The 19,110-nt window shown below is 41.0% G+C and overlaps 1 protein-coding gene across 1 annotated transcript in view; it reads right to left on the bottom strand.

Moving 5' to 3' along the window:
• Positions 1-6,776, bottom strand: part of jarid2b (jumonji and AT-rich interaction domain containing 2b) — a 114,217-nt gene extending 107,441 nt beyond the window's left edge. The window contains exon 1 of the mRNA XM_014981236.2: positions 6,027-6,776. Within this exon, the coding sequence (XP_014836722.2) occupies positions 6,027-6,071 (45 nt within the window). The 5' untranslated portion in view covers positions 6,072-6,776. The remainder of the gene's footprint in view (positions 1-6,026) is intronic.
• Between the last annotated feature and the right edge of the window lie 12,334 nt (positions 6,777-19,110).

Raw genomic sequence — 19,110 nt, forward strand, 5'->3', positions numbered from 1 at the left:
AAGTCAAAGGTGAGCACAATTTATGAAAAATAATATCCGACCGATTCTCAGGAAGTTACCAGTTAAGGGGTTAATTAAATTATAAGTCTAAACACATGACTTTGATTAAATTTTAGAGATTTATTTTGTCCAGTGAGTCACAGACAGAGGAAGAAAAATAAAAATTACACTTAATGATCTAACTTCAAAACTTGGTTTTGCTGCTCATAGTTGCTAATGTAGCTTTTTGGGAAAATCATACCTGATCTGGAGGCGGTCCCCCTTTTTATTATTTGAATAATCGTCTATTTATACACTCATCACTAAGTTGAAAACATAAGTTTTGATGTGGCAAGTTAAAGATAAAGAACAATTTCTGATTAAAAGTCTCCAGAAAAGCCTTTATTCTTCAGTAATTCTGATCTTTATCTATGGAGCGAGGAAAGAATCCTGGAACCTCAATTATTTTTCCCTGCTCATCCCCTCGTGGAAAATAATAATTCCTCACTTTTCGGGACTGGATGGGAGCACTGAGTGGGCAAGCCAACTTTACTCCTCAGAAATGTCTCTGGCAGCAGCAACTGAGCAAGGCCAGAGTGATGCGAAGCTGGGCCTGCAGCGTGGGAAGGCTGCTTCCTCACATGAACCACAACAAGTGATGTTCACCAAACTGCCAAATTTAATTATTTAGCATGTGTCGCTAAATAAGAGGAAGAGATGAGACCGACTAGGTCTGATTATGCGTTCTGTGTTTCCCTACATCTGAGGTTTGTTTTGCTCTCTCTCTTTTTTTTTTTTTTTTTTTTTTTTTAGCTCTTTGGAAATCCAAATGATGGATTCTTGTCTTGTTTGGAAACTGATTCTCTCTCATGCTGATAAATACAGCATGGTCATGGGAAAACTGACTAAGCAGAAACACGCCCATGAGGATGACACTCATTTCATAACTGCCTTTCACGTGTGCCACGTGGAGTGCAACCATAGTGAATGTATGGTAGTAAAATAGACAGGCCGTAAAGCTCCTCTTTTGCCAAAGTGCACTCAGCTTTGCCCTGGTAGCCATAGTGACAAAGGGGTTGCAAAGTGAACCCTGCCATGTTGCACATGTGAGGAGGAGAGAGATTATGAAAGAAGAATTTGCATTGAAACATAAGGTTAAATGAAGCGCACGGAGGCTCGAGCACGGCGAAAAAACAACCCCCGACCCTCTCCTTCGTGGGCCCGCATGGGGCCCACATTTCATTTGGACAGGCCAAAGAACGCCAGAGCGAGACAGAGGGGACACAGAGATAAAAAGAGGAAAAGGAGGAGAAGAGGGGCTGGAGGGGGGGTGAGGGGGTCTGAGTCTGTGGCTTTGCACTCCCCCGGCTCTCTATTTTTGTTTCCTCTTTTTGTGCAAGCTCCGGCGCACACACTCGCGCAGTGGATTTTCAACTTGGTCCTCATCAGTTGTGGGCCTGATGAAACGAACACTGACAGCCTCTTTACATTTGTAAAGGCCCCTGCAGCAGCTGGACTTGTCACACACACACACGCGCGCGCGCGCACACGCATGCGCGCACACACACACACACACACACACACACACACACACACACACACACACACACCTAAAGGCTTTGAATCTGAGGCCTAGCCCGAGCTTGGGCCAACAGGAAGAGCCGACTCTGCACAAAATGGCCCTGGCCGCACTGAGCTGCACTCCGCTGCGACTCTCGCTAACATGGATAACCATCCACACAATACGTGTCATGTTTTGTTAGACAGAACAACACCGCCCTGCGTCAGCCTTTGATACCTCATTCCTGACAACGTTTTTTTACCATTTAACCACAAGCTTTGTAGAGTAAAAATAATAAAACAAACCTACACAAAATGCAGTTTTCCACCTAGATTTAATAAAAAAAATAAAAATAAAAAAAAATTGGCAGGGTATTTTACTTCAGGAGGTATTAATGTGTCTAATCATAATCATAGCCAAGCCCTGTTTGCCTTAATTATATTTTAAATCATTCTAAATTTTAATATCAGTCGCAGACAGCGAGTGTTTGTTGGGAGCACAAGGTGGGGGTTAAGGGGCAACAACTCACACTTGTGTTTCAGGGGAAATGGTTAAGCCAAGCATGTATAATTGTCTTACGCTAATTAGGGGGAGGCAAAGAGAGGGAGGAGGGGTGGAGTGATCCGTATGGGCCAGGAGTCCCGCCTCAAAAGCCTGGAGAGGAACTCCTGGAGCAGAAATCTGCACGCTTGGTGGGAAAGAAAAAGACAATTTTTTTTTTTTTAAGACCTATTTTGGTCAACCACATCTGCGAAAAAAAGAAGAAAAAAAAAGTCTAGGCCTTAAAAAAAGAAATCATGTCATTTCAGAAAGGTTTACAATAGCTGTTCTATTCTATTCTGGATCTAGCTTAAATTTGGATTTAAGTGACTCATCATTTCCTTAAACATCCCGTTTCCATTAATGCAGGGGAAGATTTACACACATGGCCTAGTTAAAAAAAAAAAAAAAAAAAAAAACCTTATCTTTGCCGTCTGTAATCAAACTCCTCCTTCAACAAACAGCAGCCAGTTTTAATTAATCTCAACTATCGTGAATGAAACTGCTCGGTCACGTCAGAGTGTATCGAGTAACTGCGCTGCGACCCAAAAAAATAGGAACAAAGATCAAGCTGTTCTTCTGTCAGCCTTTCCAAACATCTGTCTCCTTCAAGTCGCCCCACATTTGCGCTGCTTTCCAATAAAGCCTGATACATCAGCACATTGTGTTACTGACACCGAGGTGCTGAAAGGAAACAAAAAACATCTGGTGGCCATAAGAGGTCATGCATGCAGATGTGTTAAATCCCTATAAAAAGAGACTGTGTGTTTTTTGTTTTTTTTTGTACACTTCCCTAAAAAAAGAAAAAACAAGAAGTGGTAAATTCAAACTAGTTAGTGCCAACTATAAGCTATTTATTTAGTATTTTAATGTGACAATGAGGTAGAGTCATGTGGCCATAAACTGAAAAACAGTCTTCAAGAAACTATTACTCTGACTGCAATGGAGCATTAATGTTTCTACTTTCAGACATAATGTTGCTCATATAAAACTGTTGCTCAATTTAGCAACCTATTTCGTAATAATCTTAACTTTTTGGGTTTATTGTGGAAATCTGTTGGCCAACAACAAGGCCAAAGCTTAGAATAGGCTAACAGCGACCGCAGCCCAAGATCATAATGTTTTGAGGTTACCCCATTTTTTTTTTTTTAATGAATGGTAGTTTTGAGAGTAACGTCTAATTATTGTTCCAAGCAAAATATCTTATCAGGTAAGGTGTTTCAATCTGTCGAACCTAAGCAATCTGCAACAATTTGAAAATAGTGAGCCCCATGTAATGACCAAATCTGCAACATTGAACAGAACATACACACCTCCTTCGGTTTTGTTTGTTCTGTACTGTTTTGGAAATGGTTGTATGACCACATGAAGGTTTGACATAGTTAAATGGATGAAGATATTTCTAGAAATGATGCAGTGTTAAACAGATAAATTCAGAGAAACTCTATTTTCATGTAGACAAGAGCCTATGTGTTCCTAACTAAACATCAATTGCAAATTGTACGCATAAAACAATTTCTCTTGGTACTAAGGATGTCTAATTATATTGTTTTTTTCATTACCAGACATAAAAAGTCATAACGTTTAAGAAAAGGTACTGCAATCCTGAGACAATAACAATAAATGATTGGTGCAAAGCACACAAACTGTGGTAAAAAAAAATGCTGTTTGTACTATTTTTCCACTGTTTGTTCCATTAGATTGTTGGTAATCCACTTAAAAAAAGGACTTAAACCCAGTGTATAAGATACGCTGTGCCTCCAAGCTGCCCGGTGAGATAGCTACAGCCTTAAACAGGCTTCCTTACGCCAGTAGGTGATGCAGTGAACTTAGTCTGTGTTCCCAACTGGTGGAGAATTTCACCATGTATCTGAGTTAATTTACATTTATAGTAAGTTGTGTTTTCGCAGTCAAGCAAATGCTGAATTAAATCAAGATTGCTAAACTAAGCATGACAAATACATTGGACAATAAAGCTCACAGTATGCTAATCAGCTAAAGGTGTTGCTAGATAGTGGCAAAGTGATTGCAATACAATGCTTGGTATGTGTGGAATGTTCACTCTTTTTAACGCCCCCGCCAAAGTAGGCTTTTGTATCAGACACAAAATTTCTTTCCATTATGACCTATGAAGACGTCACACTAGCGTGTGAATTGATTGAACAAATCACAGAACTTCAGCCTACGGTAGTTTCTTTAGTAGCCATGATGGTTGCCAGACAGATTGTTTTTCTTTTTTTAAGAGACTGATGGAGTAAATACTTGTATGTATGAATGTGTGTCATTGCTTACCAGATGACACTTTCATTTTTGTTGTACATCCTACAATAACACCAAAGGTAACAACTGAATGTTGACTAGATATCATTAATGGAATTGATTTGTCCTGTTCAGTGGCATTCTGATTAGAACAGTTTCACAATGGGGAATAAACACCATCAAAAAAAAAAAAAAAAGTGATACAATTTTGTGACCATCTCTAGTTGATAGGGAACCAGAACTGTCTGTTGTCCAGGGGCCTACATACATCGTGCTAAGTCCGACACCTTGCCAACAAGAGGAAACACTTTTTAGAAACGCTTCAAATCATGTTGTTCTGGGGTTGTGATACCAGCTATGAAGGTTTAGGACAATTTGAGAACAGAAGTGCAACAAACTTTAAATCTTCAGTCACTAAGGAACCATGCAACCAGTACTCGAAACAAACCACACAATGATGACATTCACGCTTTGCGAGGTTTGAAGCAAATGAAAGAAGAGACTGGTATTTGTCCAAAACGCGCAAGGACGCGAGTTAAAAAGCCAACACCAGGCGGAATAGTTCCGTTTCACAGGCCCCCCTTCCCCATAAATTCACCAGAAAGAAAATGGTCGCTTCGTGCATAAGCCTCTGCAATGCGACTGAACTGAACACAGCCTCTTTTTAAAAAAAAAAAAAAAAAAAGACTGGGTCGTTTGAGAACACGGTGTTCAAACGCCATAGGCCGTCTATAGCGGTGTTGAACGTAAATTATGAGACCAAACACCGGTGAGCTAAGCACCTCTCTGTAGCATTACAGAAAAAATGGAGTTGCGCTGCTGCAATATACATCTACTCCTTCGCAGAGGTCACACAGAGAAGATTGGAGAAAAATACAGAGCGTGGTGGAGTTTAGATGTTAAAATGGACCAATGAACACCATAAGCACATATAACCGCGTCCATTTGTCGTGTGTTAAGTGTTGGAAATTGGGTGAATACGCAGAAAAGCGTGACCCTCTTTTCCTGCTGCTCTGCCTGACTCTTTATGGAGAAAATTAAAGAGCCACAGCAGTCCGGCGAAACGTGTCGCCCCTGCAGCGAAAAAATAATAATAACCAAACACATCCCCTGCCACAACACAGTCTCCTTACACGCGTTTCCACAATGAGAGTGGGGTTTTAATTGTTAAATAATTCGCTGTGAAGATAGAAACGCTCAGCATGGGACGAAATGGAGCAGAGCTATGGCCGACAGGCTCGTCTTCTCCGAGCAGCAAGAAGCGAGGAGCGAACAAAAAACGATGGGGGGGAAAGCCTTTCCTGAAACGTGTTTGCAAGATTGTTACTATTTAAAACATTTCCCACCCTTACGTCACAGCACAGACGCACAGGGCATCCCTTCAGCACAGGGAAAACGAAGCAAAATGAGCAAAACAGTCCGCCTTGAAGCAAAGCAGAGAGCCCTAAAACATGTCTGATGTCGAAGAACCCGCTGGAGCTCAGACACTAAATAAACACCACAGTCTCTTTATAGCACAACTATGTCACTGTTTAAACTTCTATTTGTTACATTTTAGAGGATATTCGACTCAGACCGTGCATAATTGTAACCTTCACAGCCCCCGATGAAAAAGTTTATGCGTTTTCACAAAGGCAAACTTGAATAGATTTCGGCGAGCATTTCAAGCAAACACAATTCTACTTACGTATTTCTTCTGGATGATATTCCTCTTAGGTCTTTCCTTGCTCATTGTGCAATCCTCCAAAAGTAAAATGTTTGGCTATAGAGAGAATGGCCACATGAATTTCTTTTCTTTCGCTGTCGCCTCTCCGGGGCTCCACCAACAACTGACTATTTAAATCCCCGGCTCTGTGAGGAAAAGCTCGCTAGCTCTTGCAGAATCCTTCCTTTCGGTGTTTCCTTATGGGTTTATATAGAAATCCCAGGATTCAAGCTTCGGCGACGAGCAGAGACGGACCAGACCCGAACTCATTCAAGGATAACATAGTCAAAAAAATAAAAAAATAAAAATAAGGACAAAAAACAAACGCACAACAATAAGTTCCATTCGCCCGAACGGCTCTGCTTCTCGTCTCTCCCCCGATCTCTCGCTCTTTCTCTCTCTCTGTCTTCACGCACATGAACACCGCTGAAGGGGTTTAAATGTCGCCGAGTCACATCTTTATTCAAACGAGCAACAGCAGCGGGGGAAAGAAAAATGAATAAATAAAAAAATGAAAACAAATAAAACGTTTGTCGTCGCGTCTTTCCTAAGCTGGAGCCTGCGGTCGTCGAGAGAGCTCTCCAGCGGCACTGCTCTGCCTACTGAGAGCAGCTCCTTTCTTCCTTGCCTCAGCCTATCACAGCCCCCCTACCCAGTGGCAGCTCTAGAAAATGTTACATGGCGAGGTGGGGGGCAAAAAAAGTGGCAAGAGCTCTAGGCACGGTGGACCTCCTCGGTGTACTATACAAAAAAAAAATCAACTTTAAGTAAATAATCAAGAAGATATCCACAAAACACTTTGTTGTCACTGTCTCTTCTATGAAAGACATTTTTTAAAGGGGCAGTGTAATGTACATTTTGTAGTTTTACATTATGTTGTGATGTTATTTCTTCATCAAAAACATGTAGTGTTGCTTTATCTTTCATGCATGTTTTATAAATCCTTTAATCTCCCATTCGGTGCAAAATGCTTAGTGGGACCAAGCACTGCCTTCGAGGACGAAGCTCCTCCTCTGAGCTGCAGTTTTCAAGCTTCCCACAGCAGAGCCAGCTCAGTTTGTGGCAGAAGCAGCTTCCTGTGGCACCTGCCACAGCTTAGTAGGGGGGCAGCTGCCATAGGGTGCCAGAGCTGCCGTGGCTGCTGATGTTGTTTTGGGGAAATGCCAGTGATGCCGATTTTCTGAAAATGTGTAAGTTATATTGCCTGTTAGTAAATTATTATTAGTTTTGAAATGATGTTGTGATTTAACTATGTAAAACCTGTAATACTTTTGACTGCATTTACGTGATGGAAAGTGGCGGTTCCGCTGACACTAGGTGCCATGGCTGGAGTGGGAGCCGCCTCCAGAAGCTTGCCGTCTCTCGCAACCAACCTTCGGCCTCACTCAGCACCCCTCCACCGCAACTCCCCCATTCAGCTCCTTCAGACTAGTCAGCAGCAATTAGCAAACACCTGCACAGTTCCTACTGAGGAGTTACTTCTCCTGCAATGGGGAGTAACCCCTCATTTCAGGAGTTACTTCTCAGTGCAATGCTGGTAAAAAACGTTGTTCAACCCTTTATGAGGATGTTATGATGACTTTCCAAAGGCAGAGTGTTGGAAAGAGCAGGACTTTCTTAAAGAGACAGAGGCAAGGTTCATGGCATTAAATTGCGAAGTAAAAGTGCATTTAAATTATATTTGATATTTACAAAGTTTTTACAGAAACTGAAGGTAACATAGTTATTTGATTGTGCAATAAAATTATATTATCTCTCTGGAAAACAAAAACTTTGAGGTTAAACGTCATTTTGTCTCATCTGCCAAAATAAAAAAAAAATTCTCACTTTCTTTAAAGTGGGAATTCTCTATATATATCTCAGCTCCCAGAACTTCATTGTGAGCGCTTTCTCTTGTGTATTTTGCATTTATGTGACTTTAGGCACTAGGTTTGCTCATAAGATCTCATGAAATTGATCTTGTTCTGTGTGTTTTCTGTTTCATCATGCCTCAATTTACAATACGTGAAAAAAAAAAAACAGCGATGTGCAAATAGCAACAGCAAAGACATTCGATATTAGAAAAATTGTACAAATAACAGCAGGTAAGTAAATGCATATTAAAATTGATGGAAGCAGTGATGGTTATAGCATCTAACAGCTGCTCAGAGGAAGGACATATGATACCACTGCTTTGTGCACCTAGGATGCAGCAGTGTGTCACTAAAGGAGCTCCGCAGTTCAGTGACATGTCTCATGCATGGGATGGGAGAAATTGTCCAGGAGTGACGATATTTCAGCCAGAGTTCTTCTGTCTCCCATCAGGTCATAGGGCCATCTTAGGACAAAGCTGACCTTCCTGCTGAGCTTTTAAAAAAACACATTAACCTTATGGTTAGAGGGTTAGTTTTCTGAAGTAATGTGTTCTTAAAGATAATAGGCTAACTAATATTAATAACAGTAGCTTCACATAAAAATTAAAGTGTACCTTTTTTATCTGAAAATGTGGGGTTTCTCTTTGTTCTCTTGATACATTTTTGGCACTGGAAAACTGAAATGTCTTCATTTGAATTGAGCGCCTCTTGATGTTGCAATTCCAACATGGACAGTTCAGTAAACCTCTGAAAATATGCTCAGTGTGGCTGCTCTTCATAAAAAATAAAAATAAAAAAATGCTGGGAAAGCTACAGGAGGCAGATACATTTTTGGTATTCTGGTAGAAAATATGAAATTAAATCAGTGAAATAGATAGTGTTGTTTGTGTTGAGTATGTTCATTTACTGTTTAAATCTACCATCGGGAGCCGGGGGGAACATCTCAGTTGTGATCAAACCATAACGCGGCATCAGGAGTCAAATTTTCCTGCAATCTCAGTAAGAAACAGGTGCAAAAATAGGCAAGCTCATCTGAAGTTGGAGTAATAACCTGGAAAATCTAATGTTCCTAGAGAATGGCCTCATATAGTTGGACTTCTTGCCTGGAAAGTTAGAGGCCTTGGGGAACGCTTCCCTCAAGTTGTAGTTCCGATTTGAAAAGTTGGAGATCTCCACGATCCCCGTCCACGCCAGCAGTAAGAGGTCAGATTTCCAAAAACACTTCCCCTGTTGTTGGAGTTCATAAAATGAAAATATGAAGATCATAATTTCATATCTGTTATGTATCTTCACGATAGCAAACATGTGTTTCTGATATACCTATTTTAGAATTTGCAGGGGGCGGGAAGGGGGAATGCTAGTTTAATAAATAAAAAAATAAAAAAAGGAAAAAAGGTGGCTTAGGAGAAAAAAATTTTTATTCCAACGTCTACACCCAACTCCCACAACCTCAAACCACGTGTGTTAAACGTTAAAGACCTGCACTTAATGAAATGTTATACCGTAATAGAGTTTGAGCAAAATGTAAAACATATATTAGTTCATTTTATGTTCACAGTAGCCATTTCAGATACTGAACTCGGGGCCGCTGAACTCAACTGTCCTGCATTGGGGACAGTTGTTATTTTCCAGACTGGAAACTCAAAAAAATCTGACCTCCGAGTAAACCTCCCCAGAATATACATATCTGGGGAGGTTCTTTTAATACCTTTGTAATAAAGGATTTTAAGCATATTGTGATAAAAGCCACCTACCCTCTTTTCAGTTCTTAAGCATTTCATTTGTTGTGGCTTTACCAGGTAAATTTGTTTAGTAACTAAATCCATTTTCACATCTATTTCTTTGTCTTTAAGCGATGTTCACATGGAAACACTTTAAGCTCACCAATAAACATGTGCTTAACCAATGAGATCATGACAAGACCAGCAAAGTGAAAGAAGCACCTCTGGTTAAATGCTCCCCCCCCATTTCACGCCTACTCGACAAATCGGCTGCGTGACTTCCCGTTGCATATCAGCAGTGAATTGGTTTCAATGCCCCCAACTCTGCATCATAAAACTGATGTGGAAAGAATTGAAAACGCTCTTTAAGTCTTGAGGAAGAGCCACTGTAACAGTTTAGGGAAAGCTCGTAGCACCAAAGGGTGCCTACGAGTATTTAAATGTTTATGGCAGAAGACAACTAATAGAAATTTGTCTCTCCGTTGTGTTTTTTTTTGACTCCTGCACCTCACGCTTCAACTTTCTGAAAGCTAAGGCTTCAAATGTGTTTTCTCTGCTGAAACGTTTTCTTTGCTCTCTCTTGGACTGCAGAAAGACAGTGTGATTTTTCCCGAGAAGAAGCAAGTTTTAGCAGGAGGTGCACGGTTTAAGCAAGAGCAGAAATGTCGCAGAAACTTAAATTTTGATTGTGAGATTAACTGCTTCGGAGGAAACCACTGCACAAAAGTCGGTAAGAAATGGAAAAGGAAGAACCAGCATCTGTGTGATAATCACCACCGTCCATGTTTTAATCATGCTGATTTCATTCTCATTCATGTTACGAGTAGCTATTGATTTATTTCTCTGTGTTTGATGCAGATTTAGCATAACCCAACCGAATGATCAAAGCGCCGAACTTCCCCACGAATGCATGAACAAAAATGTCAAATCAATAGTTCACAGGTCAATAATTCCGCGCATCTATCACACATGTTTGTTTAGCCTGTGAATAATAGACAAGCCGAATTAGAAAATCAAGTTATTACCGGCAGGGAAGAAAATGCAAGAAAGATACTGTTCTCTGAAGTCCACTCTTAAATTCTGGTGAATCTAGAATTGTTCACATAAATGTTCAAATTTATTGTCCTTGATCGGTAATCTTAGACTATTTTAACAGAGTCAGAGGCGTGTTGTTTTATGATGAGGCTGCAGAGCACACTGCCTTTAGCCCCCATCACCCCTGCGCTCTTCAGGGGCCTTCTGCCCTGCTGCTGCTGACATTTAGGTCCACATGAATCAATGAGACAAGATGTGGTGGGGTGCCTGATTTTGCAGCAGCCCCCCCACATAGTTCACATTTAGCCCACACTATACATAGGCAGAATAATTGCTTGAAAAAAGATAAAGATATATATATATATATCAATATATACTGCTCAAAAAAATAAAGGGAACATTCCACTTTAATTTTGTGTGTGGCTCCAAATCCAGGCCTCCACTGGTTAATAAATTTGATTTCCATTGATGATTTTTGTGTGATTTTGTTGTCAGCACATTCAACTTTGTACAGAACAAAGTATTCAATGAGAATATTTCATTCATTCAGATCTAGGATGTGTTATTTGAGTGTTCCCTTTATTTTTTTGAGCAGTGTATATTAAAAAACACCATCATATTTTAATCAGTCAAACGTTCAATACCTTCAAGTAGAAAAGCCTCAATTATTGATTTGTATCTGTAACTCTTTTGTGTTATTGACAAATGCGTGTATGATGACGGACACAGGAGGAGCCGTAAACTTGTTGGTGTAAAGCAAGTCAGACCTTATGTTGCCGATCAGATTTTATTTATAATTCTTGTCGGCTGCAGCACAGCAGACAGATTGTATTTATGTCTGGGTTGTTTGAGTCCCTCCTTAAAGTGGCAGCAGTTTTTTTTTTCTTTTTTGAAAGTGCTGTTTGGACTACATAAATGCCAGAATAATTTGCACCGTTTAAGGTGCGTGTGTGTATGTATGCGTGTGCTTTGTGTGCGTGTGTGTGACGGGGAAGGCCAGGGATTGATTAGAGCTTTCACTCTCAATGTGGTTAATTGCCCAGTGAGGCTTAGCAGACGGTGCTCGCTAGATTGATGTCCGATAGCCAAGAAGAGGGGGAGTCAGGATGTGATTTTGTGTTGCGTGTGTCTTTAGGCTTGTGGGAGGGCGGGGTGCTGGCAAAAAAAATAAATCCTAAATTAATGTTGAAAGACTGAATGGTTAAATATTGTACACACATGCTGAAAAAACCCAAAGGAAAATCCTTTAAAAAAAAAAAAAAAAAAGATACGCTAAATTAAGCCTTTATCGGCGTATCTGTTGAAAATAACAGAGGAAGCACCAAATATTAATTTAAACAAAGAACAATGTCACCTTTTGTTTCATTTTGCAGTCACAGGATTTGGAGCTGTGAAGTACAATGTCCTGATATTTTTAATTTCTTCTCTACTTTGTTGAAAACGATTGTCTCAGTGTGCATCCCTCTACAACACATCATACGATTTTTACACTTGTTGAATAATTGGAGAACTGGTTTAGCTGAAAGAAATTAAAATAACATAAACTGACATGCAAATTGTGAAATTTGAACCAAATATTGCTGCAGGTGTGGGGGGATAAATAAATGAAGGAATACCAAATGGCTTCCCACTAATTATCAGTACTAATAACTTGACATCTAATTCCTAAAGAGTGGCAACACATTTTTAGATATTGCATGTGACGTGCTTCTATTTATTTCATGTTTCTGTCTTGACAGATTATTTTTGATTTTCACAGCAGAGCCACAAATAAGCATCCCCCTCTGCTTAAAGAGACTTTACTCTAAATGAAGTGGTGCGCGCCGGCTAACATATCAGAACGTGTCGCTCCGTCACAAAACAAATGACGAACGCCAGCCTTAACTTTATCGTATTCTTTTGCACTTGTTGTAGACGGGGTTCATAAAAATGTTTGTGTTATGATACTGTGGGTGGACAGAGAAGTCAATAAAACTGTGGCTCTCACAATTCACGTCTTCTAGTGCAGACTGTTAAATCAACAAAGAAACTGAAGGGTGGTACACTGAATATTAAATATGTAAAAGAAACAAAAGAGGAAGAAATTGGAGTAAAAAGACTAATTATGGGTGTCTGGATGGGTTCTATTTTTGGATTTGCAAATTAATTGACATGATTACTATAGTTAAACATGAATGTTTCTTGAAAAAAAAGGGGGATTTGATATGAAATTGTGAAGTACATTTTTTATCTCTACAATGCAGTAGGTTTACGCCCTCAAGCTTCCAAAGACTAGTAGGAGATAAACCAACTGCAGCTGCAGTATAAAAATTATAGCTTTCATGTACAGTTTATGTGAAGAGGAAGTACAGGACAACAGGCTCGTTTTAAGGAAGCATTTTCGAAACCAAAAAGCAGCTAAGTTAACAAAACGCTACCAAAAATGCTTCTACTTGCTTCTGGCTGCGTTTGCACAATGGATTCCTGTTAGCTATCCTTTGTACCCTACAGTGTGACACACTATTCCAAGAGACATATCACTGAATGACCAATCAGCCTCACCAGGCTCTGTTTCCTGGTAGCTGGAGGGTAGAAAGAGACTTTGGCAGAGTTGCATTTCCTAGAGTTACCCCTATTCCTAGCCCAACAGAATCACCACCATAAAGGTAGTAGCGTGAACAGGAACTCCGGGGAAGTCCAGACCAAATGATCCGCACATTCTGCTGCGTTGCTGAAGAATCAAACTCGGGTCTCAAGGACAAAAATTTGGTGAGGTATTTCACCACATGACTAACCTGAAACACAATATGGTGTGTTTCGAAGGGCCATCTGGAAGTCCTTGAGAGCAGAAACAAAGAGTTGGCACTTGAAGAAAAATGCTCAGATGGTGAATGAATAGGGCTAGGTATCTCTCTATCACCTTTTTTTTTTCCCCATCAGGCACACGTAGCTGCCATTGCAGGACTGTTTTTGCTGTAAAATATAACTCATGAGTTTAAAATCCAACTAAAAAGCTAATCATGTTAAGCATTCGAAACATTTAACTACTCATGGCTAAAAGACACTTGTGAGGAATAATGCAGCCATTGAATGCTAATTACACAATGTAGGTCCAGAAAAGCAGTTCTGAACTGTTTTTTAACCTATTTTCAATTTATTTTTTTAGGATTTTGGAAAAGTAGAATACTTTAGTCTTTGAAAAGTGTTGTGTGCCTTGGTGTGGATGATGACAGACACCTCAGAGGTTGCAGCGGCTTTAGGAAACCCCAGCTGAAATTTGAATCTTCGAAGCACTCATTAAAGTAAAGTTAACCTCCCCCACGTCTCCCACCTCGCCCTCTTCGCTTCTCAGGGGCTCGTTGGGATCACAAACACAATTTATTGTTCAGAGGCCCCTCCAACACACACAGACACACACCTCCCCTTTCTGAAGGGACTTTGAGAGTCCCCAATCTACCACCATGGATAATTGGACACCTTCAGCAAGAGAAATCCCCAGCTGCAACAAGGCAGGTACCAGCTGTGTACACTCGTATCGGGGTTTATCAAACACTGGAGATGAGGCTGGGAGAGACAAGGGCTCGGTGAAATCTCAAACCAGTTCGACTTGCAAGTTGCACAATGCATGTTTAACACGGTCTTTCTGATTCTGTCTATATATATATACACACACACACACACACCCTGAGGCTCCAGTGTGACATTGTCCTGAGGGCACGTTGCCAACCATACCCCAAGTTCACCCACCTGGAAGCTAAATGCAAAACTGTCTGAGGATCAGTCAAGGAATGGCCTGTCCTAATTTCTGCCCTCGAGGCTCATGTTGGGTTTCACTAATGATCTTCTGTATTTCCAGGTTCGTTTGAGTTCACCTGGCTTCTGGAGCTGATCTGAATTTAACCTGGCCAACGGCAGAGTTAAAAAAAAAAAGAAAAAAAAAAAGGATGCATATTTTAAAAAGGTTCAGTGACGGAGGATTGTCTGTAGCTCTTTATTAGAGCCCCTCGTTCCAGGTTTCAGAGTCTGACTTTGTGAAGATTTATTCTTGTAGCCCGTCGTGTTTCCGGTGACTTCTTCAGTGCTTACGGGTTCTTAAGCTTTTTGGAACACAAGTTAGCGCCAAAGCCACTTCCTTTCTAACTTCAAAATAAGAGTCATAAACATAGAAGGGTGTCAGTCTTAAAGCAAACACCTTTTTTAAAAAATGGACACAGTGACTTTGATTTATTTCACCAGCAAAGTTCTAAGCTGAAAAGAAGCATTTTCTCAATTCAAATCATACAGCAGGCCCAGAAAGATCTTTTAGTCCCTTTACATTTTTATTTCAGTTCTCTGTGCTGTCGGTCCAAAATCACTTTTAGTTTCACTTATTCAGCTTTTTTATACTGGTTACTTTGAAAAGACACAAAACATGTCATATTTGCTAACCTTAAAACTCCAGAATTATACGGGATTATTACTTTGTTCTCAGACATAAAGCCTCGAGTTTAAAGAAAAAGTGTACCTGTGTTATTATGTCTTGGCAACACACCCATTTATTCCCATTCAATCCGATACCGTTCAGCAATCTTGTTACCCATTCTCACGCCATACTAGTGTGAACCGAAGTTTGTGGTGGATGAGTAATGGACCATGAATGTCTCATAAGCAGGAAGAACTGTTGTACCAGTGCAGCAGATTTTTGTGTGTATGTGTAGCCCTGCAGGGAACAATACCAGTCAGACACAAAGATGCTTCAGTTCAGGAATGACTGACTTACTCGTGCGGGTCAAGACCTGCCACAGGTGTGGCGGGGTGGGGGGGGGGGTCCGAGGCTGAATAAGCTTGCCCCCCGATGGTAGACAGCCACAGACTCTGCAGCCCTCTTTCACCCACCAAAGACACCTGCACTGGATACAAAAGCAGTCCCTCTCCGATTCTTTCAGAGCCCCCGAGCAGCGAGATGCAGAAAAAAAAAACACACACTGTGAAGGACGGCGCAAGTGAAAAAGAAATCAAGCTGGAAGGGCTGAGGTGGGGGGTTGCCTCAATCACAGCCATGCGGAAACAAAGTAACACAAACTCAACCCACAGCAGGGAAACAGCTGGAGTGCAGGGGGTAGGGGGGTGGGGGGCATGGCTTGTTGGGTGGTCCAAAACAGACAGAAAAGAAAGGGTGTGAGCTGGCAAGAGAGAAGTAAGTGAGAATGAAGGATGCAGAGAGAGTTTGGCTTAGAGATGTTGAAAACTGAGGCTTTTAAAGAGGAAGGTGACAAGGAGAACTGCAGCGTCTTTGGGATTGTGTTGCTTAGATAAGCACAAAGGAACACAGAATTATGATATGAAAGGAAAAATATTATATTAAAAAATTATTTAATATAAAAAAAAGGGGGGCGTCATGCAGAGAGCAAGGAAACAGCTAAATCAGATTGGGGTCTAGACTTTGACTGGACCATTCCAGCACACCTCTACATCTTGATCTGAATTGTAGCTGCGGCGATATGTTTAGGGTTGTTGTCCTCTAGTCTTTTTCGGCCTCTGACAGGTTTTCTCTCGACCTGACATTCAGCTCTATCTTCCCATCAACTCCGATTAGTCTTCTTGTGAAAAACTATTGCCACGGCATGACGATCATCGTGTTTTATATTTTTAGGGTGATGTGTATTGACAGTTTTCCTGGAGGTTGGTATGCAAGCAAAAACATTTTGCAGCCATCTGAAAAGAGCATCTTCTTTCTCATGCTAAGCCAGGGGAGTCAAACTCCAGGTACAAAACGCTCGAATGAAATGGCTTACTTACCTCCTCCTTGCGTAGATACGTTCTCCAGAACCTTGCTAATGACCTAATTATTCTATTCAGGTGTGGTGCAGCAGAGGCACATGTAAAAGTTGCAGGACAGTGGCCCCCCCAGGACTGAAGTTTGACACCTCTGTGTTAAGCTGTTGTATTATAATGCAACCGTTCTTTAAACACCTGGTCTGTTCACTGAAACTTCTGAAACAAGCGGCTTCCACCGGATTTCATAAAGGGGCGTCAGAGAAAAGAGGGTTCAAATACAAATGCACACCACACTTTTCAGATTTTCTGCAATCAATAATGATTGCTTAAGAACCATCTGTTGTTCTGCTTTCACTTCACAATTAAGCAGTACTTTCTGTTGGTCTATCACCTACTAGAACATATTTTAGAGGTATAAATTATTTTGCTTACTGACTTTCCTTTTTACCTTTTTAATTCTAATTAGCCAAGAGCCTCTTGGACAAGTGGGAGCTGTGCTTTTCAAAGTTGTGTAGTGGCTACTCCGGCACATAAACAAACTCCTCACCGATGATAAGCGGCACAACACAGAATAAAATTTCTAACGAGTTTGACCTCCTTCTATTCCGAGCGCACCACAAGAACACTTGCTATTCCCTGCAGCTGTAAACCCAACAAAAGCGACGAACAATTAGACCATTCCACTGACTCTTTTCCCGCTTTTTCGTCGTGTCCATTTTAAAGTTCAGTTCAGACGGCGCTATCAGGACGATTTAATTAATCCTTTTGTCGTTGCTGAAGTTAGAGTGTCGGTTATTAAAGGGAGGCTTTTGATAACCTCCTCAACAAAAGAGACTCAAACACTGAAGCCAGCATCCCTTTGCGTTTTTCTCACAAATCTTATCGCACCGACGTTTTTCTGCATGATAAAAAAAAAAAAAAAAAAAAAAAAAAACGAAGGTAAGTCATGCAGGAGGTCCATCACATTTGCATGTCCCCTGGGTGCTCGCTGTAATTTGGTTACATATGTCCTCTCCCTAATAGGCTGGAGTTGGCTTAACGTGGAGCTCGTGTTTATGGAAACGACCTCACTTGATTGTCTGTGGCTCTGCTCTGATTTGCAATTGAAAAGCATGTAATTGTACTTGAACTAAGTGAATAACTATAGGGTGTTTTTTTTTTTTTTTCTTTTCTTGCCTGAGAAGGTGTGTGGAGGTGAACGGTGGGTTTTCTGCTAAGCCGGTCATCCCTGAGGGGGCCAACTTCTACATGTTTACCGAGGTCCTGCTCTGATATGGTGAAACGTACAGCACACAGGGACGTGAGGTCAGCCTCATCGCTTGACTCTGCCAATTTGCTCCCCGTTATCCATAATGTTACTAATCTGGGCGCATGTTTCCTCTGCTAAAGCAGAATATATCCCTCTCAAACAGATGGAAATATATTCATGATATGCATCCGCTTATTCCAAGTTTGACACCTTTCTTACCACTCCACTGAAAGTCGGAAAATATCAGCAAGGTTCGACGCATCACCACACATTCCCTGCCGTAAATTGAGGGCCTACTTTGTTCCTGGTCATAGCCCTCTGCTCATCTCCTGCCGTACATTTGACTACCCTCATTTGCCTCTCAAATGCTCCGCCGTATGATTGCTACTGGCTGATTTTTATGAGGAGTCTTCGCTGTTTTAATCCTAATTTGTTATCCTTGGCATCAACTCCAATTTATCTCGATTTGAGATCAATTCTCAGTTCAGTGAAGGGGAAAAGTACCAGGGTATGATTATTTTTATTTTATTAAAATCTTCACCGCGCTTCCCGGGAATCATTTTTTTCCTCTTTCCTGAAAATTAATCCAGATTAGAACAAGTAAAAGGTTAATGGGATTAACTTTTTCTGGGCACATTTTGCAGTAGGCCTGCTCCTTGTGTAATGCATGGTGATTATGGGGAGGATATTAATTATCATTACTTTCAATTACTACACCAGGCAAAGCACTGTTGGTTAAGGGCAAGCAGGTCCCTGCAGAGAAGACACCATCCGTCACTCCAACGCTTCTTTTTGCCGTCTTGGATCATCTCCTAGATTTCATTTCATCTTCTTCTTGCAGCATCAAAGTCCAAGAAACTCTCCAGACCGTCAAAGTTACGGAGCGCAGTAAGATCTCAGATGTCAGAGGCACAGACCGCACTGATTCTTGCATCTCTTTCAGATTTTTTTTGTCTGTATCAGTTCATATCCAAAGCCTAGTGATTACTCCATTTGCCTCGTCCTTCCCGTTTCAACTTTTGCTCCCAACCCGACAAGAAACATCCATTTCCACCCCATGAAATATAAAGCGGGCTCTCATGAATTGTTTACAGGTAAGAAGTGCGTACGCCTGTGGCAGCCAGAGAACACACTCGCGTTTTCAAGGAAGGCTGAAGTAGATAACCCGACCAAAGTCAAGGATAGGTCAGAACTAACGTCAAGGATTTCTGAGGCTTGAATAACCGGTTTGGCTTGACTCCACTGCAGGTAAGGGATTTTAGATAAGATAAGGTAATAGTGCATTGATCCCCAAAAGGAGAACATTTGTTTCAAACTTAATCAGTATGGAGAGCTTTTGATATTAAGTACCTTTTGAATGAGAAAACATTGTACGTTCTAAGCATATTCAGGTGGGTGGGTGGGTGGGTGGGAGGGAGGGAGGGAGGGAGGGATGGATGGATGGATGGATGGATGGATGGATGGATGGATGG

This window comes from Poecilia mexicana, unplaced genomic scaffold (assembly GCF_051168715.1).
Source record: "Poecilia mexicana isolate PSO_F unplaced genomic scaffold, ASM5116871v1 scaffold_11, whole genome shotgun sequence".
Classification (NCBI taxonomy): Eukaryota; Metazoa; Chordata; class Actinopteri; order Cyprinodontiformes; family Poeciliidae; genus Poecilia; species Poecilia mexicana.